We start from the raw sequence: 25,193 nt of genomic DNA on the forward strand, positions 1-25,193 counted from the left end.
TGAATGATGTCACATTAACAGAAGGTTCAGAGCAGCGCAGACTTTTCTTGGTGCCACGCCAGTTATTGAAAGTCATGTGTTTTCAGAACGTAGTGGTGCTGTGCCATGTCCCATGTATAAGGGGCTTCATGTTGATCCAGTGACGGTGGGTGATGATGTCAGGGAGATGGATGTCAGGGGACTTGGAGAAAGGTGGAGGACATGCCACCTCAGACCACTCCAGCCAAACCACTTCACGTAGGCATTCCCTTGCTTGCAGACTAATGTAGATCATGGAGACCACCTTGCCGCCACCTCCAGTACATTCAGCCATCACCCATATCTTACCTGCAAAAAGGAAAGTTACAATAAAGTTAGTCAGATAATTTTACAACATTACAAAGCATCTAATCAGGCACTCAACACCACTAGTAATACCAATTAATTAAATATGTGTGTGCAATAAACTTCACAGCCTACCTAATGTTAACTACACATTTAAATATGCGGTGTGAATGTTATTAACTTGCGCCAGCTTGAAAATAACGTTATCAGTATGACTGATCATGGACGTTAGATGACAAACTAAGGTCTTTCTCAAATGTTCACCGATATCCCTGGGAAGTGACTGGTTCTTGGCGTAGTGTTTAATGCAGGCGTTTCATTTATCGATCATTCACTTATACGGTCTACAACTACCGACCTACCGATCTATTTTTTTTACAGTCTATGCTACCGACCTACCATCACAGAAGTAGCTCTAACAGAGGTGTCTGTCGTTAACGTTAGAAAAAATGCAACGCTGGCAAACTGGCTAGTAGTTACATTAACATGACGAGTTGATGAGGTCCATGCTTCACATTACGTTAACGTTAACTTGCGTTGCTTTATCACATCATACCGTTGCTTTATCACATCATATACTGTACTGACTGTCTAGTGTTATTAATCCCCATGTACAGTCAATGGTTACTCCATGTTGAGATGGCATACATTAAGATAGAGATATTTGAAAACAGCAACAACTAATTAAACCAAGTATATCATGCATCGACTGTTACGGGAGCTGTGTGCTAATCTTCACTTCAACGACTAACTTAGCCTCCCGTTAACGGTAACGTTAATGTAGCTGCTAACGTTAGCATCTAATTCGCTGTCCGTATTTCTGTTGTTAGCTCATTAGTATTCACCATACTAAATTGTCACAGTCTATAACATAATAAGCTCTCTTAGACGTATTTAAGAACACCAATAGACAAAAAAAACTTTTCAGTTGATACGCAACACTTACCAGACAAGAACAAACCGATTGTTTGTTTGTACCGTTTAGCTAACTCACAGCCGCAAAATTCATCCAGCCAGCTAGCCTTCTGCGCCGAGTCGACCTGCGTTGTGGAAAGTAGAAGGGGGCGGGTTTCACTTGACAAGGGGTGTGTTTAACTCGCTGAGTGGCAACTGAGTGGGCGTGCCTGACCGCGACTCCTCTTCACTGGCGCGATGCTTCAACTTTTACGCGCGGCCGCACTTCAAATTGGCTCCAAATTTTCCAAGATGGTGTCGCCTCGGCGGCTTCAATTCCATAGAACACTGTAGAATGCAGCCACACTGTCCAGTTCTATATATACAGTCTATGAGCATAATCATATTGGCACCAAGCATGTCCAGACATGTTCATCACTTTTATTTATCCTCCGGAAACACTTGTCTGAATTTTGTTTCTGTTGTATGAATTTGCAGCGCGTTTTCTAAATGCTGTGCATGTGTTGTCAAATCGATGAAGTTGCTTGTGTTTTGTCGATTTGCATGTTTTCTTAATGTGCAGTCCGTTTGCACCTATAAGCCACCGTACATGGCTCTATGAAATGAATTGTTCTCTGATCATGTAACTACTAGAAAGGATAAAGAAATTAAATTCAATTCAATTAAATGTCACACTTGGAAGTTGTATGGTATCATAAAATGAAATATTAATAATAAATTAAATTAACATAAAAAGCTACATCATATTCCTAAATTACCACTAGATCAATGCAATGTCTATCTGCCTACTATGAAAAACAGTGAAATTGTGCTACTAACAACATACTCACATCTTCCATCTTCCACATCTTTGGTACTTCTGTGGTTGACCCCCTGGCTCAAACTGTTGCTGTAGTCTCTTTTCTGGCTACTTCGTTCTGGACCTTCCTGCCCATTTTCTTTCAACCAGGAGGGTCTATGCCAATGAGGTGATCTCTGTGTGTCCCTAAACACTCTCCTCATAAGACCAAGACTTTGGCCCACCTCAGAGGATGCTAACCTCATGCCTTTTTCAGACATTAGGAGATTCCTAGTACCAGCAGAACTATTGCTGGAGAAACCAGTGTGCAGGTAAACAAGACTTCCAGCCACTAGATAGAAAAGTAGGAAGGAGAGGAAACGCACAGGCTTCCGCCAGAAGTAGCGCTGGATCTTTAGTAGAAGCCGCACCATGGTCCATCCAACATATGCCCCAGGTTGGCAAGTCTTACAGTCATACAATACAGCAAAGCATATTATATGTATGTTATAGCTAATTAATTAAATGAACAAATAGCCTACTAGCATTTTAGACAATGGTGAAGGCTGGTGCTTTAGCAACTGACTCTGCACCTGCACTTCCATTCTCCCTTTACTGCATTTGTGTGTGTGCGTGTGTGTGAACAGTATCTAGTTCTCTTTCTCTACATTCCTTCAGAGCAGGGGAGAGTTATCCGTTTTCTGGAGCCATGTTGTGAAAGACGAGCATCTAGGGTTGAAAGATGATCAGCTGCTGAACTGCTTTGTCCCTCGTGATCGGACGCCACGACTCTTCAACTGATCTATGGTGATGGTTCCCACGATGCAAACCAGTGGTTTTATGTCCGCTGATGTGTGAAGTGATTTCTCCTCCTGCTCCACTCGCACATTGTGGAATCTACTACCCTGAAAGACATACACAACAGGACCTTAAGTATCCCGAGCTTCACAACAGGACCTTAAGCATCATGAGAACTTTTACATTTTCTCCACCAGAGGAATTCATGACTTTAAATTGACTTCACAAAAAACAACAGAAAAAATCTTGTAAAGTGGTATAGAGTATATATAACTATTTATACATACTCATGACTGCACCCATAAAGCATTATGATGTTGCTGTATGCCTTTACAAAGTGTCAAAAAGGATTATAAAGCTTCTTTGACCTCTTGATAATGGCAATGATGAAACTTTGTTATAAAGCTGTATAGCAGAATCTGTAAATTGCTCTTTAAGTATGCATATGTACCTTCATGTTTTCATAATAATAGATAGTGTATATTTACCTCACTAGTCCTTTTATAATTGCTCATAACAACAAATTTAAAGTTATAAGCCCCCACTGCATACTTTAAAAGCACCATGACAGACAATAAGTACAGTAAGATGTGCGCAATTAACGTTTTTAATAATGTTAAAAAGCTATAAGGTACCATTACAGACACTAAGTAAAGTGGCATGGTTTGGCAGCTTCTACAACTGTACAGTATATCATATTGTAGAAAGGACATCAGCACAAGGTTTCACTTTAACATTTATTTACCAACATTGTTAAAGGGACACCAGGCAAGCCTGATGCTTTTTCTCTACGAAACTCCCCCTCCCTCGGTCTGAAGCTCTTTTCCTTTTCTTTGCATCATCAGTCAAGGGTTTTCGCTGCTTCTTCCCCGGCTCTGCCATTATACATACGTTTGCAACAATCGCTAGCGTTTCGTTAGCCTGTGCTGTAGATGCAGGATGTAAACTGATCCTGCTTCGGTCGGCGGGTATGATACACTGAACTTGCAAGCGGGATATTCTTCCTACAGGCAGTAGTGGCAGGCGAGACAGTCTTCATTCGCCCTGTAATGAGTCATTTAACCATATACCGACTTACGAAGATGAGCAATTAAAGTAAAAGTAACAGCTGAATTTCATATTGAGTTTCATTTCAATTTCGTAATTTTTCTTTTTATTTATTTAACCTCAGAAAACACACTGAGGAAACAAACTCTTCATTTACAATGGTGCCGAGTGTACAAGGGAAAAGTTAATACATTGAGGTGAAAGAAAAAAAAAATAAATAAAATGATTTGGTAGCTTCAGTAGAAAACTGTGGATAATGCAACCAATAATTAGTCACTACAGGAGAAGGTTACAGGACAGCCGTGGTCCACTGGTTGGCACTCCGGACCTGTAACCGGAGGTACGGACTGTAACTTTACGAGACAGTAAGATGCATTAGACTTGTGAATATTGTAGAAAACAAACGTAAAGTAAACACAAAACCAAACATGGGATGAATGGGTCAGAGAAAAGGGGAAGGGAAGACAGAAACAAAAGAGTGTGAAAGAGTAGATGAGCAGGGCAGAGAAGAGAAGCTAAGCTCCTAAACCTTTTTGGTTTTATACACTAAAATTCATTCCTATGCATTTGCCAGTGACCAATCCCTTTGAGGGAATAAGATAACACTATACCCTCGTTAATCAAGGCCCAGCTGAGACCACATTGGACTAGTTGGGCTATAAAACTATGGCACATATTTCAGATTGTGATGAAACCATGATCAGACTGCTGCCCATATAACAAGGATCAATTAGAGACCAAACATGAATATTTTAGATTAATACACAGTACAATTACACAAACTTGAAATACCACTCATCTTGAGTCTCTCTGACCCTGGTGAAGGGCTTGGTCAAAATTATCAAAGGACACAGGAGATGCAATGAGCAGCATTCTGATCAGGCCTTGGGTGCAGTTCAAGCAGGGAACTGCATCCGGCAAATAATGCCATTGTCAGTTCATCTAGATGTAATCCTTCTCAGAGTGGATTTTGCCTTACACCAGTGATAAAATGCAAGACAGAAAGGTACACAACATCTAAGGGTTTCAGTGTCCTATGTTATGCATTCCCATAAATAACATCACCATAGTTTAAGACGGACTCAATAACACCTTTTCTGGCTAGGAAAGTGAAACAACATCTATTTGTAGAGAAATTCCTGCTTTGTTCTAAGCTTTTTCACAAGATGATTGACATTTGTTTTAAAATCAAGCTTTTTGTCAATCCAAATGCCTAGATACTAGTTGGTGACCCTTTCCAGAGTAGTACCATTTCTAGCAGTTTCAAATAGTTAAAATCAGCATTTCTAGCTTTAGAAAAATTGAATCAGTTTAGTTTAGGTACAATTCAGGACCAGCTCCAGGTCACTTAACTGTTTCTTAAGCATGGGGAAAGAAAGCTGTAATATATGAGTCTATAGTCTCAGTGCTACAGTACATAACTGTGTCATCCGCATGAATATGAACCTGAGTGGGCGAAGTGAGTGTTGAGGCAATTTGTAAATTGTGAACAGTATAAGCCCAAGGAAAAACAATTACACAATTTCAATATTACAAAACTTGATTCTATGTTGACCAGTAAGATAACTGTTATCTTGCTCATAAGGTTAAAGCCAATTAATGATAATTAGTGTAAAAACAAACAGTGGTCAACTATATCAAAAGCCACAAATAGAGTAGCACAATGTTGCTCATTCAGGGATGCAAAGAGCATGCTTTTCGGTGACTCACTTTTGTGGATAAAACCTGAATTGATGCCTAAGAGAAGGGTGCTAAAAAAGGTTAGGGCCTTTTAGGGATAGTGGTAGAAGATAGGGGCGTGCAAAAAAATTCAAGCTCTACAGATTCAAAATCAACTCACAGAATTCCAAAAATCGATTCATATAAATATTTTTTCTGTTTTGTAATGGCGTGTATACAATGAGTTAAGCTTGCCATTCCCATAGATGGTGCTGCATCGAATTGACACTGACACCTGGGCACTCAAAAGAACGAGTGCAGCAGGAGCAGTAGTTTAGTCGGCACGGTGCAAACAATGGCAAACCTCAGAAAGAACTACATGTATTCAACCTGCTCCATCCTCATTGAAGGCAAGAGTTTGGGCACATTTCGGCTTTTATAGCCACGAGGGGAAGACGGAACTTGATAGAATGCAGGCTATATGCTATATGCAGGCTTTGCAAAGCGAAAGTTAAGTATTTTGGTAACACCACAAACTTGAGAACTCACATGGTATGCAATCACCCAGAGATTAACATTAAAGACGTGGAGAAACCTAAAGTACCTAACATGCCAGTCAACCAATGCACTCTCTTTCAATGCTCTAAACTCCCACTGAATTCTGAACAGGCAAAGAAAATAACTCAATCCATAGCTTATTGCATTTCAAAAGATACAGCATGGTAGACAATGAAGGCTTTCAATATATGATGCACATAACTGAGCCTAGGTATACTAATACCATCTCGTCGCCTTTTTACCGAAAAAGCGATACCTAAACTATAACAAGAGACAAAAGAACAGGTCACAGGGGCCTTACAGAAAGCAATACGAGTTGCCTTGACCTGCGATGCCTAGACATCAAGAGCAGGTTAATCTTATGTCACCTTTACCGCTCACTTTATCCCAGAATGTTGTCAACTTGAGACTCGCTTTGCAAACTCGTGTAATGTTACCACACTGCACATAGCTGTACATTCTGTACATATATGTTTATTTTCATACTGAATATCCGTATTTATTATGTTTTCATTTCATATTCTATTAATACACTGCACACATTTATATTTAATTCATATTACTCTAAACCACCTTCTGTAAATCAACTGTATACTACTGTCTACACTGCACGATATTTCTTGACCTGTCTATGCACCACCTGCCTATACTTTGTATATCACATTGCACTTCACTTGTGATTAGATGCATTTAATCTAATCTAATGCATGAGAGCCACACAGGAACACATATGAATGAGCAGCCTGAGTTTGAACATTAATTTAATGTATGCCTATATTATAGGTTTGTCAATATAGCAAGTTGCAAATGAAACTTGTAAAATCGGTATTATGCAGTAGCTTATCAATCAGAAACATTAGCTAAGCCTTAATATCTTATCACCTTTATGGAGAGGAGGTTTTAATGGCGCAGTTTAGGCTAGCCTATTTCACTTCTGCACTAACCCCTGCCGATGACAAATATGGCTTATCTGCTCGCAGGTGGGCTATGTCCCATATTGTAGTTAGTAGAAGTAGGCCTAATAGTTTCTAGATTTGTTTGATAGCGTTAAACTTTACAGTTTTTCTTCTGACCTAGTCGGAGAACATGGGGGAGCTTCATGTTACCGCTCTAGGGCCGAAGTTATCCGTATCCTCGGGGCGAACTCTCTTTCCCTCTATCTGAATGTTGTTAGCAAATGAACAAGGATTTCAGTTTTATCTGCGGATTTATTTTTTGCATTATTTTGAATTTGACTCTCCAGTCTCATCAGCACGACTCTCTCCATATGCATCTCAGTTCTAACACACATATCCCCTCTCGTTTTCTCTCCCCATCCCTGCACACGGGGATCTCTTAAAGGGTTTGCACTTTTACAACAATAGGTTACCCTAAACATCTACATTTTCATATTAGAATGTTTTGTCAAGTGTAAGCTTGTAATTATAAGTAGTGTAATTATATATTATAAACTTTAGTCATTTTTGGCACTAGATATCAGTTTGAATTCAGTTGTTGTAACTCCACTCCAGTGTCTATTAATGGCCTATTTAAGTTCCCGCATCATTGATCAATTTGTGCCCCTCTTGGAAAAATGTCATGCTCGTCCGTGAATTTGTATCTGCCGCCAGGTCTGCCTACAGTACATCTCCTGCGACAGTCCCAACATTTAGCACTATAATCAAACAATCCAAAAGTGAATTAAATCCTGAAGCAAATTGAAAATCCTCTGCTTTTAATATAGCCTGCTGCAAGTGACATGCAGCTCCAAGCGACACACAGTCTCACGATACAACTTGTTATTGTTTATGAAGGTGTCTTTGTTATTTTATGAAGAAGCATCTGACTGTTTTGCTTATATTTGTTTGCTTTCATTAATGGTTTAGCTCATGAGGTCACGAGGCCAGTGGCTACCCCACTTTTCGGGAAAAAATAGAAAAATAAAATGTCTCATTTTCTGACGCACCACAAAACATCTTGCCTATTCGTCTGGGGCTTTCTATAGGTTTCAGTATGGGCTGTATCGTGAGACAAAGAGCAAGAACAGAATAAGTTGATCTATTTCACTTAACCCGCTGTCCAAACCCCCTGCGCGCGGATACCTAACATTTCATTCATTGCCTACGTCTTTTTTTGTCTTATTCGAAACAATTCTTGTAGGTATCCATTACTCTGCTACCACCAGAAATAATTGTCACTTATGCACGCTCTCTATCTTCCTCTCTCCTAGCAAAGGCACACACAATTTTGTCGGAAGATCCTGCTTGAGTTCAAGTGGGGGGGGTGATCGTCTAATGGCCCACAAGCTGATCTGATGTGTGAAGCTGCTCTTGGCCCGTCTCTGCTGGCTACGGTCATGGAAATAAGCTGTCATTGATTCACAAGCGCAGAAATCAGCCTCATAGTCAGGGGGATGGTAGTCTCCAGTACTGGGGTTGGTGGCTCCCATCCGAAACAGTTTTTAATTTAGGTACAACAGCACATTTGGGTGCACCTGAATTTTTTGAGATGTTTACTTTAAGTATTTTTTGCTTGAAACTAGGCTATACGCATCCAAAATGACTGCTGCGCGTCTGCAATATATTGGGTAGCCTACTCTGTTCACTGAACGCGTAGACAGTGCTGTGAAAAGAATTACACAAGTAGGTCTACATAAATTGGCTTTATTACTGCTTCTTCAGTTCCGCTGATTTGTTCAGGATCTAGAATGAACAGCGTGGCAAATATTAAATAGGCTAAAACTTGGCTGTTTGTATAACAATGTCCACAAACATCACTCAGTAACACGCACAAAGCCAAGGCTAGAAGTGAGAAAAAGAGAGTTTGAAGAAGGCACCATGCTCATTAGGCTATATTATTTTGTGCAACTGACGCTATAGCTAATGCATGGGCATAACATTGTTCAATCAGCCAATATTTCAGGTGGCCTTAATTTTTTGGATTAATTAGAAAGCTTGCTGATCACCACAGCTTGCATTTAAATCTGTAGGCATTTTAGTAGGCCTATTGAGTCGGGCACCCTGCTTGACAAATTTCGAGATACAGGAGCGAGAGAAACAGATGTGCACTACACCTGCTCGTCATCCTCACAGCAAAACTGTAGCCTTGACTGGAAAAGACTGACTCTATATCCGGCCTGTTAAATGTTTCAGTCGGGTAAGTCACGCATCCAACTGGAGAAAACACTGCAAATAAATCTGGCAGCTTACAGCAACTGCCACACAGCACAATACATGCATACAAGAAAAAGAAGAGCCCCTAGCACTCCCAACAGCCAATTAACCAATCACAAGGCTCTCCTAATCAGCCAGCCAGGGTACTCAATTAAGACCACTAATGGGGAAACAAGGGGAACTCGCAACACATGCGCAACTCAAAAGCAAAGTAGGCCTACAAAGTGACACACAGAAAAAGACATAACAGAACACATGTACGCAGTAGGGTATAATACGAAGACAATACTATCTAGACATATCCAGGCTACACAAAGCCTTGACTCAAGGGTATAAGTTAAGTGATACTACGATAGCAGTTACGTGATATATTTGTCAAACTAGGCTTTCAGTTCAGATCTGTGCGCGTTCTCGGTGTTGTGATGATGTTGGCCAATCGTCAAACGTGGAGACACACAAGACCGCCTATATTAAAAAGCAATTACTTCCACATTTATGAGTGATAGGGTAAGCTACACTGCGGTCTTTTAGTGTCTAGCCTACAGCATCAAATAAATCGATTGTCATCCGATGTTGTATGGTATGCACGTCCATAGTTGCATGTTTGCACACACAACACAATGCGCACAAAACTAAGCGCATTTGAAATCCAAAATGTTTGTAGAGGAGGAGCTCATATCGTAAGACATATGACAGAATCCTACACGTGAGATAACTTCGTTTTTCAAGATAATTGATTGGTCAGTGGGCGGTAGTTTTACACGATTTGAGCTATAACTTATCACATAACTTGCTCCCGACCAGGTTTGGTTGACAGCATAAGATGGTGATACAGCGACGCTGAAACAGAGCCACTTTCGTATCACAGCATACCCTAGCTTTGAGCGCAACATACCTCGCTAGTATAGCCCACTGGCTACTGTCAAAAGTATACAATAATAAAGCAAGGACAAGCAAACAATGGATCACAGCATCACAGGTAATAGCACCGCCCATGACCGCAAAGGGGTCATTCCGTGTCAAATCACCCAGTGGCTGACAGGCAGAGATGGAAAAAGTACAAAAATATTGTACTCAAGTAAAAGTGCCAATACTTTGATGAAATATTACTTAAGTACAAGTTAAATTACCCATATGAAAATGTACTCAATTAAAGTAAAAGGTAGTTCATTTCAAATGTACTTTTCTTTGGGGGGAGGGGGGTACGAAAAAAACTAAAACAATTGGTTTTACCCACCTTGAGTTGCTGCAGCCAGCAGCTAAAGTTGCCACGCAGCTACAGCGCTACACTCTGGGGGCATGTTCGTAAGGCCCCCATGTTCATGTAGCACTCGAGTTAGGTAAACGCCATTGTTTTCGTTTTTTTCTTCCGTACCAACAGCACTCTGTGACCTCGTGAAATGGAGATCTATGTGAAAAATCGCCGGAGTTCTCCTTTAAGTTTGAGCAGCAGTTGATTTTTAAAGTTAGTTGTGCTCATCCTTGCTCGCTTTGCAGTGAACAGTAATCCAGCACAACTGAAAAGCTGCTCACAGGCATCTGTGGCAGGCTGGCCCATGTTGAGTTTCAGAGAGAAACTCTATTTGTAAATGAGTTCAGCAGATCCAAGGGCCTCGGACTGTGGACAAAGTGGGGCTGATTACAGGGCCCCAATGGAGGAGAGGGCCCTTGAAAAGTCTGGAATATATTTTATTTTACCTGAATATTTTAAGAAAAAAAGATATTCACATCCAGTTGTCTTCAACAATGTGTTATAAGCAATATTTCTATGATATAACAAATTGATTAAACCTAGCAACCATCCTCAGCAAGGAATAAGCAGGGCATTTCAAGAGAGAAAGAGCAGTATATTATTGTGTACTTGTTTGCTCATAAGTGATATAATCAAACAACACTTTGATACCCATGCAGAAAAATGATAATGACAATGACAGCCCCCCACAAGGTCTCATACCAACAAATCCGGCCCACTACCTAATATGAGTTTGACACCCCTGGTCTAAGGTCTAAGGTTACTCGCACTGTCCCTTGCTAAAGCGCAAAATGGTTTGGTCCACCTGCATAACGATTCATAAGGTATCATTTTGTTTACGTAGTTGAGCATCGCTAGTAGTGGACCTGCTCCACTACTAGCGATGCTCAAGGCTAGCGTTAAATGCTAATTAGCGGATTGCAATAAAACTGGTCACATTCGACTAGCATGAAAACAAATCCCAGTGAACGGTCGAACTCGGTACACATGTGTTATTAAACCCTAGGTTCATTTTGCGCCGGAATTGTCCTTTTCAATCAGATCAGACGTATCTTGTGTAATTCCCCCTCTGCAAAGCTCTGAACATGGCTATAAATTCATTATGTGAAAAGACATCACCTTTGAGGGCTTCTCATTCAAAAAATGTAACACAAATTCATCAGATTTTTTTCCCACTCATATATGGATTATAAGGTCATGTCCATTAGAGCTTAGATCGGGCCCAAATAATCAAGCCCGACCCGGCCCGACACTAACTGTAATTATGAGCCCGAGCCCAATTTAAACCCGACATTTTTTAAATACATGGGCCATTATAACTGACATTCTCAACTACAATTCAGTTTGAGCTACAATAATATGTTTAGAATTAGGCTATCCTAAAGGAACCAGATTGTGGCCAAAACAGGTACTGCAATCACTTTCAAATTACTGTAGAGCGGTGTATGCCCTACCCCTCTCCCCTGACTCGAGGTTGCCAACCCGGATGCCGAAACACTACTGACTTTGCGATTAGTAGATAGGTGGAGGGTGGCGCATCAGTCCAAAACACAACATGACATGACAAAACACAACACAACATCAACATCAGTTGAGGGCTGCAACCTCACTTTTTAAATGACAATATCCTGGCCGGACTACTGTTGTCAGTGATATTAAGTATTTGAAATGAACATGATTTCTTAAATGTCGTGACATATCAGGGCCATTTTATGATTAATTGAAATACATTTCTTACATATGGTTTCTTTAATGAATAATGCAACGGAGGACGAAGCATGTAAACTATGTTTGTTTATTCAGAATGCCCTGCAGCAAAACTCAACACATTTCTCTGTGAGGGCTTGCCTCGCTCTCAGGTGTATGCTTGGAGAAGTGACAAAAGAGGACATTGAAGGCTGACTATCATTATTTCTGCCATGGCAAGGCTGCTTCATGCTCCGTGCGCACTTAATGCACGTGACAAAGCATACCTAACAAATGCATACCTCCAACTTTTCTCCAAACTTGATCAAAGTTATTTCTCCTGTTTTTATTTTTTTCTTTACATCTTCAAGCTTAACGTTGCACTTAAGCTACACAATACAGCACAGCAGGCCTGGTGTGATGTGTGCGAGTGGAGAAGCTGTGCATGACGCGTGTTGCGCAGATAAAATTGTAAATGACATTTTGTAATTTTGTAGCTTAACTTGTATAACTGTACACATTCGTTACTTAGGCCTACTTTGCAAAATATAGAATATTTCTGACTATGGCATAGCTCCCCACCCAAGTAGGCTAATGATAAAAAAATAAAAAATAAACACAAATGCTAATGATCAAAAATAAAAAAATAAATAAAAATAAATAAACACAAATGCTTGATCAAGGACCCGGCCAGGCCCGGCCTGAGGATAGTGACTGGAAATATCGGCCATCAAGTTCGGGCTTGGGCAGAGAATCTAAACTCTAATGTCCATGCATTAACTTTGGTTATTATCATTATCATATTGTCAGAGCATTTCTTTTAAATTGGGCTTGATTTAATTTCAAGACCATTTTCATCTTCTGATTTCACCACGTGGACAGTTAACAGGATTTTTTTACAATTTTACCATATATCATTCTGTATGTGAGAATCATCTGTCCAAAATTTGGGCTTGTTGCTGAGTTTCTTTATGGAGATAAGAGTTTTGAAAAATATTGTCTATAATCTACTGAATTTGTACTGGATCTGCAGTACCACTTTGCACCACTTGTGGTGCTCTTTTGATACAATGGAAGTCAATGTAAGAGTAAGAGTGTCACTTGTTTGCTGCACATATCTAATCTAAACACACAGTTTATGGTTCATAGTTGAATTGCTCCAAATAATTATTGCAACATTAACAACATACTAATCACCCATAAATCTTATTTAGAGAAAATAAACTGATCAAGTACATCAACACGACTGACTGGTCATCATGCAGCAAGAGGATTTATATTTATCATAATTGCCATCAACACCAGCTTCAGCCTATCAGTGCCTATACTATTTAAGATCTATGCATAGATTCGGTCTACAAACACCTGTGAATTTTTTCAGATTTTTTCGGAGATGATCACCTGCCAAATTTTGCTGAAATTGGGTGATTTCACATGGAATGACCCAAAGCTCTGCAAAGGGTGGTCAGATCAGCGCAGCACATTACAAGGACTGAGTTACCAACTATTCAGGACCTTTACAGCCAGCGCTGCAGAAGAAAGACCAAGCGGATCCTCGCTGACCCCAGTCATCCCAGCCACAGTCTCTTCACCCTCCTACCATCTGGTAGAAGGTACAGTAGTATGCAGACCTGTATCTGCAGATACAGAGACAGTTTCTATCCACAAGCCACCAGGATGCTGAACTGTTATTATCTTCCTCAACACTAATTAACCTCAAAACTCAGGGTTATTTTTATGTTTAATTAATGAATGAATTTATTTATTTATTTATATTTTTTCTCTCTTGCCCAGTCCTACACATTTTCTCCGCAAAAACAAATAGCTCAATTTGTCTCCCTCTCCTGCTCCATCCCCTACTTTTGTGTATGTTTTTGTGTAGGTGTGCTTCTGTGTGTGTGTGTGTGGGTTCGCTTGTGAGTGTTTGTTAGGGGGTAATGATGTGTGTGTCTGTGTCTTTGTGTGTGTGTGCCTGCCTGCCTGCATGTGTGTGTTTTTGTGTGTGTCGTTTACACAAAATTACTGAAAGAAAAAAATAAATAAAAGAATCTGGAAGAAAAACAACGTAAACATGAAATACAAACAATGATGGGTGCCTGACAATTACTTTTGCCCATTTTAAATTATTCAGAGAAAAATGGAAGGTTCATTTGTTGGCAACTTTAATCACAAAGGTACTCATCATTTTTTTCTTTTCAACTCCTGGTATTTTACTTTTGTGAGTGATACTATTCTATTTTTTGTGAGTGATACAATCAGATACAGAAATACATAATAGATCCTTTCCCCTGCACCTTGAGGAAAGCCTTGAGATGGTGAAAATGGAATTTGGAAAAATGGAAAAAAATGGCATGAAAACCAGAGGAAAAATCTACATGTATCAAATGTCAAAATGCTCTCAGTCTAATGATCCAGCACTCAGTCACAGGATTAGCCTTTAGCTGCTTCACATGAGGATTAAAAAAAAATAAGCCTCGTCTCTAAAGAAAAAAAAACACAGTAATCCTCATCATACTCAATGGCCCATTAAATGTTACTGCTAACCATGTAAAAGTGTGTATATGGGCGGGGTGGGGGTGGAGAAACAAGCAATGATAGAATTACATTTTTGTTTTTCATCTATATTCCACAAAGCATGGTGCATTTTATATATATATATATATATATATATATATATTAAATGACACATATTTATATTCAAATGATACAAAACATTTTTTTTATATATATATATATATATATATATATATATATATATATATATATATATATATATATATATATATATATATAAAATCATGAGCACAATTCAAATTGCAATTCTGCTTCCTGTTTGCTACCTCAATTGAAATGCAAGTGAAATTCAAGAATTGATTTGGAATTTAAGAGCCAGTTTCAATTCAATTCTGGAATTTTGCACAAGCCCTCTCTCTCTATATATATATATATATACACATTTTGTATCATTTGAATGACAAAGAAATTTTGTTGTAGTTCAAGACTATTTTGCCAGCTCCACTCAAATATAGCCTATGGCTAGTGCTGTGCCTATGGCTGTGCCCTCTCACAGTTTATAAATGGTCAGTAGTGGGAACTACTGTTGCCTTCGCTATTTCTTTTGAAAAGTTTCATAGATAGATAGATAGATAGATAGATAGATAGATAGATAGATAGATACTTTATTGATCCCCAGGGGAAATTCAAGGTCTCGGTAGCATACAGACAACACACACACATTCACTAACAGCAGAAAAAGTAATTAAAAGTATATAGTATAAAAAACACAACTAAGCAATAAGGACAGTAGAAGATAAAGAATATACTAAATATACTAAAATAAAATTATACTAACTAACACTTAATCTAAATCAATTCTAAAAACAGTATCCACATAGTGGGTGATTAATCAATCAAGAGGTGCTTGAAATGACTGAGGCAGGGACTGAGCCTGTGATTCTCTGTGCATAGTAAGGTAAGGTAAGGTGCTCTGTGTGAGTGAGTGTCATGGTGATAGTGCAAATGAGTAAGTCCAACAGTGCAACAGTGCAAGAATAAAGTCTATATATCTCTCTATATATATATATATATAACTATATTGAGAAAAGGAATAAGTGTGGCCACAGTTCGGCTGTGGCATGGAGGGAGGGGTTATGCATATGTGCTAATATAGCACGCAAACAGTGAGGCAGAAAGACACTGGTAAAAAGTGGCTAGTGGACAGACAGTATCCAAACATGGAGGGGGTGAAGAGGCAGACAGACTAGTAGAGCAGAGAAGTCTCTCTCCTCTTCCCTTAAGTGATGCATAAAAAGGAGATATTATTATCAACAATAACAAACCAGCTGGAACCTGCCGCGCTCTCTCCCTCTCTGCACGCTCAAATGTGTTCCCAATTAAATGGAGTAGCATAATATTGTAAGATCTGCTCCAATGAAGATGCTATGTATATCGATGTAACAAGCTGTAACAAGCAGTTTGCAGTTGCCTAAAGTTAACCACGTCGTCTATCGCTGGAAAACAAGAGCGAGCGTCCGGTTTAAAGTGGGCCGGATCTATGACAAACTACTAAATGCTCGGCGGGCCAGATTAAAGTGCGTGGCGGGCCGCATTTGGCCTGCGGGCCGTAGTTTGGACACCCCTGCTCTAGAACAATCTCTATTTCCGTCTTAGGTTTCACAATTTTTCTTACATTATTAGTTGTGTAATACTAATAATGGGGAAATCCCACCTTCAACAGCATAACATTTTTTCTAATAAGCAGAATCCTGATAAACAAATGAACATTAACAAAAACACGTATGCCACAATTATTTATAATTTTACTGAAATGTTTTTATGGTAATCAAAGTGTTTATGAATTTTCAAACCGCATTCATGAACATGATGCATTTCAATAAAGTATGAAAATAAAGTCACACAGAGGTGAAATGCCCTAGTCATTCTTCAACATGGGAAGACAAGAGAATACACAATTCAAATAAGGGTATTGACCTGGATTAGTCAGGAAATTAGTACAACTAAAGCACTCATCTTATCTTCAGGTGCTTGTTGACAGCCATGTCAACAAACAGGAAATTGGTTTGCCGACTTCAAGTAATGTCATCCTTACACCAGAAGACTTTGAAAAGATTTGGAAAAGATTTTTGAAAGACTAGTCTCTCTCCCTCTCTCATTTTGTAACGATTCATAGATTCCTTTAAGGTGAGGCACTACAGGTGAATAGGGTAGTTTTTTTAACTAGCAGATATCACTATGGGTTGATTACTTACATTAAAGCAACACCAAAGAGTTTTTTGTACCTTAACTCATTGAATGCCAAGCTGTTTTCGGGAGCTTTGTCCTAGAGTGCCAGCAATCTAGACCAGGGGTGGGCAAACTGCGGCCCGAGGGCCGGATCCGGCCCGCCAAGCACTTTCATCCGGCCCGCTGAGCATTTCATTTGGTTATCAGGCTGCTCGCTATTTTTTTCCTGCGATAGAGACGACGTTGGTTAACTTTACTGCAAACTGCTTTTCACTCTCCTTAGAGAACGTTTACAATGTCAATGTCAAAACTTCATGTTAAATAGAGATAGCATCATGTTAAACCAAGTTAACTCTTAGTCATCTCCTTTGCAGCAGATCTAACGTGAACATGCGATCCATTTAATTGGGAACGCGTCTGCACTCACCAGAGGGAGAGAGAGCCGCAGGTTCCAGCTGGCTTGTCATTGTTGATAATTGATATCTCCTTCTTATGAGAAACTTTTAAAAGGAAATCATGAAGGCAGCAGTAGTTCCCACTACTGACCATTTAAAAAGTGTGAGAGGGCCATACCGTAGCAGGCAGAAGATCATTGAGAAATAAACGTGAATTAAAGCGACTGTCTTAAAGCGACAGTGCACAATTTATACATTTGTTAAACAGCATAAAATTAGTTATTTTACACAGCAAACCCAGTGTGGCCCCTTGAGCCAAAAAGTTTGCCCACCCCTGATCTAGACCATTGTTGATGATTTTTGTACAGCCACAGCATATTCTGTGTTATAGCTATGAACACATGGCTCGATTAAAAGGTGAGACTTTAAGCTCTCGGTGGGTGCAAACCGTGAATTTCTACACGCCTCTGTTCCTGAGAAATCCCAAGCTAAACAGTGGCTAGTTTTCATCAAAATCGCTGTTTTTTCTAAAAATGGAGATATAACGTCTTTCATGAAATATGTTACTTACTTGTGTAAAATTTCCGGGAAGTGATCAGCGAGACCTGGCGAGACTGCCACCTAGTGATAGACCCACGAAAATGGCCTGGTTTTGACCTGACGTGCATGCGTCACTGATTCGACCCAAAGTGGCAACAGAGTTATGATAAAATGTCCAGATTGTGCGTTTTCATGAGTTTTCGATCGTCATATATTTCATTTCCATTTCCAGTCTAGTTTCGTAATTTAAAAAAAAAAAGCTAAAAACGTAATATTACGTTTTTGGCACTCAATGAGTTAAAATAATGTTTCCAAAATTGTTTCCATGGTTCACAACAGGGTGAACGGCACTTCTGCATTCGCTTCACGGCCCTCTATCGGCTTATAACCACACTATGTAAGTTTGCCAAATCGGGTAGCGGATCTGTAGTTCGATGGAATGAGACATAAGAAACTACAAATTTGACTTGCATGATGTTGCAATACATCGTACTTTCATAAAATCATGCAACATATTCTACCTTGTCTATGGACATTGTTATTTGCAAAGCCGTTGCTGGATAAACAAATAGCGTGCGTGCGACAGAGGAAAAGTTCTTTGGTGTTGCTTTAATATGAGAAAAAAATGTGGAGGAACTTCCGGGTCACAGTACAGATGGCTGCTTGATATTTGTGCTCCCCGACGGTTTTGATCTAAAAACCCTGAAAACAATTTTGGTTATACTAAAGTAAGATTTAGCGAACATGAGCAAAAACAGGGTTAACCCAAAAGGCAAGAAACTACAATCTGTGAATGAAGAAGAAATGAATCGAACCGAAGAATTGTCTCAACAACACATTACTAGCCGAGGCAACTCCCCGCTCCTAGGTGAAGAGGAGGGCGCGGATGTTAGCTTGCGAACTGTATTGAATGAACTCAAGGATTTCAGACAGGATAACAAACAACATCTTACAGACATCAAACAAGAGTTATCTAGAAAAAACAATAGACTTGAGGAAGCAGAAGGCAGCTACGACACTATTGAAAAGGCTATCCCAACACCAGGCTAACATGGAAGCTAAACTAATTGACCAGGAAGGTCGGGTACGTAGAGAAAACATACAAATCTATGGTATTGCTGAAGAAGAGGAAGGAGATAACATGATTGACTTTGTGCAAAAACTACTGAGAGACTCAGTGGATCTACCACCAGTGTAACATGTTTGTTTGTTTGTTTGTTTGTTTAATTTAAGGCTATTACCACCAGTGTAACATGCACCATTGTAGTGTAACATGCACCATTGTCTACGACTGCCAGACTTTACTGGGCATAAGACTGGGTGTTCCTGATGCTTGGAAACAGCAAGGCTCTGCCGAAGGTGAGGCCAGCGGGGAGGCGTCCTGGCGAGGCTAAGACGGCGACCCACCCAGCCTCCGATTCCCAGTATATTGCTTGCGAACCTCCAGTCGTTGGACAACAAGCTGGATGAACTCCACAGCCGAATCAGCGCTCAGACGGACATTAGGGACTGTTCAGCTTTCTGTTTTACAGAAACTTGGCTGGGCCCAAATATTCTCGACCAGGCCATCCAACCGGAAGGGTTCTCAGTACATCGCATGGACCGCTCCAAGTTGAACACCGGAAAAACTAAGGGAGGCGGTGTGTGCTTTCTGATTAATAACTTGGACCGAGGGAACCGAGGGAATTCATCTGCATCTTGCTTACGTGTGTTTACATACCACCACAAGCCAGCTCTACAGCGGCTATGGATGAACTGTACTGGGCCAAGAGCAAGCTGGAGAATTTGTACCCTGATGCTGTTTCTATCGTAGCAGGAGACTTTAACCACTGTAACATCAAGTCTGTACTACCCAAGTACAACCAACATGTCAAGTGCCACACCAGAGGCAACAAGACTCTCGATCATTGCTACTCCACGATCAAGGCAGCCTATAGAGCCATCCCGCGACCCCACTTTGGGAAATCTGACCACCTTTCCGTGCTTTTGCTAGCTGCTTACAAGCAGAGAGTGAAACACGAGCAGCCCGAGGTGAGGACAGCTCAATGCTGGACTGCAGACAATATTTCCCTGCATGGCCTGCTTTGACCTGACAGATTGGCCAATCTTTAGGAGGTGGGCATCGAGTCTGAATGAGTATACTGCAGTGGTCATTGCCTACATTCGTTTCTGCGTAGAGCTCTGTATTTCAGTACGAACCACTCGCCAATATACTAACGAGAAGCCTTGGATGAACAGTGACGTACGCCGGTGGCTGAGAGAACGTAATACAGCCTTCCGATCCGGAGACAGCGAACACTACAAAAGGTCCAGGTACGAACTTCGGAGAGCTATCAAAGCTGCCAAGAGACTATACAGAGATAAATTGAAGAAGGATTACATCGGTCGTGACAGCGCATGTGGAAAGGACTGCAGGCAGTTACGGACTACAAACCCAAACCCAGTAGGATTACCGACTTTCCTGCGTCTCTCCCGGACGAATTAAACAGTTTCTTCACCCGCTTCGAAGTCCACAACTCGGACCCCCAAGGCCTACCAGCTGCGCGGCGGCCACCCGATGCTGTCGACCTACAGGTAACGAAGACTGATGTGCGTGAGACTTTTAGTAGGGTGAATAGACGTAAATCTGCTGGCCCAGACGGCATTCCATCCCGTGTCCTTAAATCATGTTATGCCCAATTAGCCCCGGTCTTCACGGACATATTTAATCTGTCTTTGTCTATGTGTGTGGTCCCCCGCTATTTCAAGGAAACCATCATTATACCTGTACCTAAGAAAACACCTGTCTCTTGTTTAAACGATTATCGACCTTTTATTGGCCTGACTTTGCACTAGTATTTTATTGACTGTCTATGCACAATTTCAACCAAATTTTGCTGCTCTTATTTTTTCATTATTATATGTGCCCTCTTATTTACTTATTTACTTACTTTTTTGTTTACTTGAATGTTATGTTTGTCTGTGGACTTAAATTGGTAAAATATGTCTTGTCTTCACCGTGGGATAGTGAGAAACGTAATTTCGATCTCTTTGTATGTCTGGAACATGTGAAGAAATTGACAATAAAGCTGACTTTGACTTTGACTTTGACCTGTTGCTTTGACATCTGTGATTATGAAATGCTTGGAAAAACTGGTTCTCATTCATTCAACGTAACATCCCTGTTACCCTCGATCCGCTGTCTATGTCAGAATGTTGTTCATTGATTATAGATCTGCATTCAACACTATTGTCCCATCCAAGCTAGTGCTGAAGCTTAAAGGCCTTGGTCTGGGCAACACTATCTGTAATTGGCTATTTGATTTTCTGACGGGCAGACCCCAAGCTGTAAGGATAGGCAAAGCACTCTCATCCACCTTAGTGCTCAGGACCGGGGCCCCCCAGGGCTGCTGTCTCAGCCCTTTACTTTACAGCCTGTTTACACATGACTGTGTAGCTATCCACAACTCAAATTCCATCATAAAGTTTGCAGATGACACTACTCTGGTTGGCCTCATAAGCAACAATGACGAGACGGCCTACAGAAAGGAAGTAGCGAACCTTACTCTGTGGTGCCATAATAACAACATCTTTCTTAATGTCAATAAGACTAAGGAAATCATTGCTGACTTTAGGAAGGCCAGAGTAGATCACACTCCTATTACCATCAACGGAGCATCTGTAGAGATTGTTGATAGCTTCAGATTTCTAGGCGTTAACATCTCAGACACTTTAACATGGTCATTAAACACCAAGTGCACCCTCAAGAAGGCACAACAACGCCTTTATTTTCTGAGACGTCTTAAAAAGTTTGGCCTAAGTACCAGAGCACTTGAGAATTTCTACCGATGCACCATTGAGAGCGTTCTTTCTTTTTGCATCACATTGTGGTACGGGAGCACAACCTCCCATGACCGCAAACAATTGCAAAGAGTTGTCAAGTCAGCAGCCAGAATTATTGACAAAAACGTACCTGATCACCAAGACATTTACACTTCCCGCTGCAAGAGAAAAGCTGATTGCATTATTAAAGTATATAAGTATAAGTATTTGGTCTCTGCATTTAACCCAATCGGTGAATTAGTGAAACACAAACAGCACCCAGTGAACACACAGTGAGGTGAAGCACACACTAATCCCGGTGCAGTGAGCTGCCTGCTACAACAGCGGCGCTCGGGGAGCAGTGAGGGGTTAGGTGCCTTGCTCAAGGGCACCTCAGCCGCGGCCCACTGGTCGGGACTCAAACCGGCAACCCTCCGGTTACAAGTCCAGAGTGCTAACCAGTGGGCCACGGCTGCCCCCAATTAAAGACCCCAATCATCCCGCTCATGCTCTGTTCTCTCCCCTACCATCCGGGAGGCGTTACCGGAGCATTAAATCCAGCACCACCCGTCTCAGTAATAGTTTTTTTCCACAGGCGGTCAAATTGTTGAATAGCTGATGCACTTTCTGTCTTGCACTATGCACTTTATGTCTGTTTTTTGTCTGGGGTATTCTTACTGTATTCTGATGTGTTCATATGTTACTTCTGTGTGTAGTATACAATGGGGAGAGGTCCATACTATTGTACAGAACATAACTGTGTCTTAGGCCTGTGCACCAGCAGGAAGGTCAGACAGGCCGATGTTTGGGAACATCAGACATAACATGGGCCATTCAGGGCTGGTATCCATCCGGCCAGAGCCGGGTTTTGTACACTGGTTGGCACCTGCCACGTTGGCATGATTGTCGTTTGTATGTTTTAGTATAACAGGCTTCGTCTTAGGTTTTGACTCTGAGACGGATCGAGGAAGCGACCAAGGAGCATCTTCTGTCGGAAGGCTCAGCAGCCGCTTCTAACAACAACCACAACTGTTAGACTCTGCACAGTTTTACTGTTCGAGACTGTGTTCTGTTATTCATTATTGTACCATCTACAATAAATCATCATCTAATCGCCGATCCTGATCCCGCCGTCAAGCTTTATTGACCATCTTCAATACAACCATTAGAACTAAAACACAACGCAACAACCAGAGAATCCTATACTGCATGTGAGTGATGGAGCAAAATGCATTTCATTGTATTGTAGCCTTACTATACATATGACAATAAACCGAACTTGAACTTGAGGTATGGACCTCAGAATGAGAGAGCACACAGAGCACTCGCTGCTAAGCCCACTGACCCTGAGGCAAAACCCCGGTCTATCATAGTGAAGATCGCGAGTTTCAAAGTCAAAGAGGAGGTGATCAGCAGAGCCTGGCAGAAGAAAGAACTTCTCTACAAGACTGTCCGTTTCTACGTGGATCAGGCATGGACTGGCCATCGGGCATACTGGGCCCGGTGGGCCGACGCACATTTTTGGGCCGGGGATGTCATAATTTAATAATAATTTTTAAAATTATGGTGAAGGCATTTGAGACACGAAACGTGGCCCATTGGTTGATTTTCTTGACGGACATTGGGCTTTTCCAATGACATCTCTCAGCCCTCCCCCTCCCCTCCCAGGGTTATCAAATGTTGCCATTTGAGCTGTCTGAGCGCGGAGAGAAGTGAGTTTCCGTCTGTGTGTGAAATTGTGAAAATGGATAATAAACCACAAAAGCGCAAGGGCGGCGCACAGAAGCTGCGAGACAAAAGGCTAAAAAGCCTACAAGTGGACGCAGCAAAATGTGTCAAAATCACTGAAATGTTCACCCCAAGGTCGACTGTTACAGCAAGTGCAGGGCCATCGACATCGAGTGCACAGGCTGAAGGTGTGGAACACAGCTTTGATGTGCAGTGTAGTGACACAGAGGAAGGAGAAGTAAAGGTGGATTCGGAGGAGGAGGAGGAGAGACGTTACCCAGTAGGGACAAATTGAGGAAGAGGTCAGAATAGCTACTGTAAATGTTAGCAGAATGAAGAGGGACGTTTCATGCAGGGAGGGCTGTTGTGTGTGTGTGGAGGGGTGACCACCTGCTCCTCCGCTTTCGATTGACATGCATTTGAGCGTTTCTCTGCAAAATGCATCAGTAGCAAAGAAGCCATCTGCATTTTTCATTGCGCTATTCGATTGTCGTCGACGCGGAGAGGAGAAAAAATTAAATAAGTTATCCACAACAAATCAACGAGTGGTCGGCCTTAGAACGCACTCAACTTTTTAACATCTGAAGTGATTGGTCGAAATTGTTGTCAATCTTGACGCAGTACAGGCAGGTACACACGTAGGCTACACATGCACGCACAAGACACTAGAATACCGCTGTGTCGACGTTACTTCTGTGATTTGGGAAAAGCCCGTAAAAGTCCTGGCAGGACCAGTTTTTAATATTCTTTTTCCGAAGTGTTTACAACTTAGTGTTAACTAATAATTGTTGCAAACTGGTACTACGAACAAAATATTAGTGCATTCCTGGATCTACATCCGTATGCATACTTCCTGCCAGGACTTTTACGGGCTTTTCCCAAATCACGGAAGTAACGTCGACGCAGGGGTATAGTAGCAGGCAAATGTTATTTAAATAAACTCCTGGTGTATTTACAAACTTTTCAATGCCTCGTTTTAGGAGTAAAGAACATAGTTGTACTACTGTAGAAGTTTCGTACCATTCAGGGCATTATTAGTGGGGTAATTACGAGATAAAAGTATTAGTTTCTGACAGCGCTACTCGACCAGGGTTTGACCCAGGGAAAACAGGCTCTGGGAGGGTGTTTGGCTCGGGGTCATGGTGCAAAGGACCCTAGGGTGAAATTACTCCGAACCATCGCTTTAATAGTATCTGGGGAGATTGTAGGCTAAAAGCGTGTAAATGCTCAACATAGGAAATAATTACAGGACTCATTTTATTCAGTCAGACTTAAAACATGCATAATAATAGTAACCTACAGAGTTTTGTGCACAACCTCGTCCTTGCTGGTTTTGGAGGTGGTCACCCTAGTGGGTGTGTGTGTGTTTTAATAGCCTTTGTTTTCAAACTAGATGTACCGCATAGCGGTACAAAATATGACCCCACTCAGTCCTGTACATCCGTTCCGCGAAAATTAATCACACTTCAATTTGTCTCCATATTTTACTCCATCCCCCACTCTTGAAACTTTTGTGTATGCTTGTTTGGCATGCCTGAGTGTGTGTGTGCGACTGCACAGAAAGTAGCCTATGGTGCTGAAAAGGTGAATAGATTGTAGAATAGCCAAAGAAGATGTAGCATTGTTATAAAACCTTTAAAATCGCTAAACAATCACAAGTAGGGCAGTTCATCACAGTTCATCCATTGCAACTGGATTGATGAAAGGTCACTTACACCTGTAGGCTACATTGTATTTGGGAAAAGGTATCAGCATAATGTTATTTATTTACTTATTTATTTGTTTATTTATTTATTTATAAACAAAAACATCTCTGT

General features: G+C 41.0%; 1 protein-coding gene across 1 annotated transcript in view; it reads right to left on the reverse strand.

The window, feature by feature from the left end:
* The window catches only part of LOC125294530 (WSC domain-containing protein 2-like), a 101,704-nt gene that overhangs the window by 73,468 nt on the left and 3,043 nt on the right, over positions 1–25,193 (reverse strand). The window contains exon 2 of the mRNA XM_048243363.1: positions 2,070–2,922. Within this exon, the coding sequence (XP_048099320.1) occupies positions 2,070–2,451 (382 nt within the window). The 5' untranslated portion in view covers positions 2,452–2,922. The remainder of the gene's footprint in view (positions 1–2,069; positions 2,923–25,193) is intronic.

Source organism: Alosa alosa, chromosome 5 (genome assembly GCF_017589495.1).
Source record: "Alosa alosa isolate M-15738 ecotype Scorff River chromosome 5, AALO_Geno_1.1, whole genome shotgun sequence".
In the NCBI taxonomy this organism is placed as follows: Eukaryota; Metazoa; Chordata; class Actinopteri; order Clupeiformes; family Clupeidae; genus Alosa; species Alosa alosa.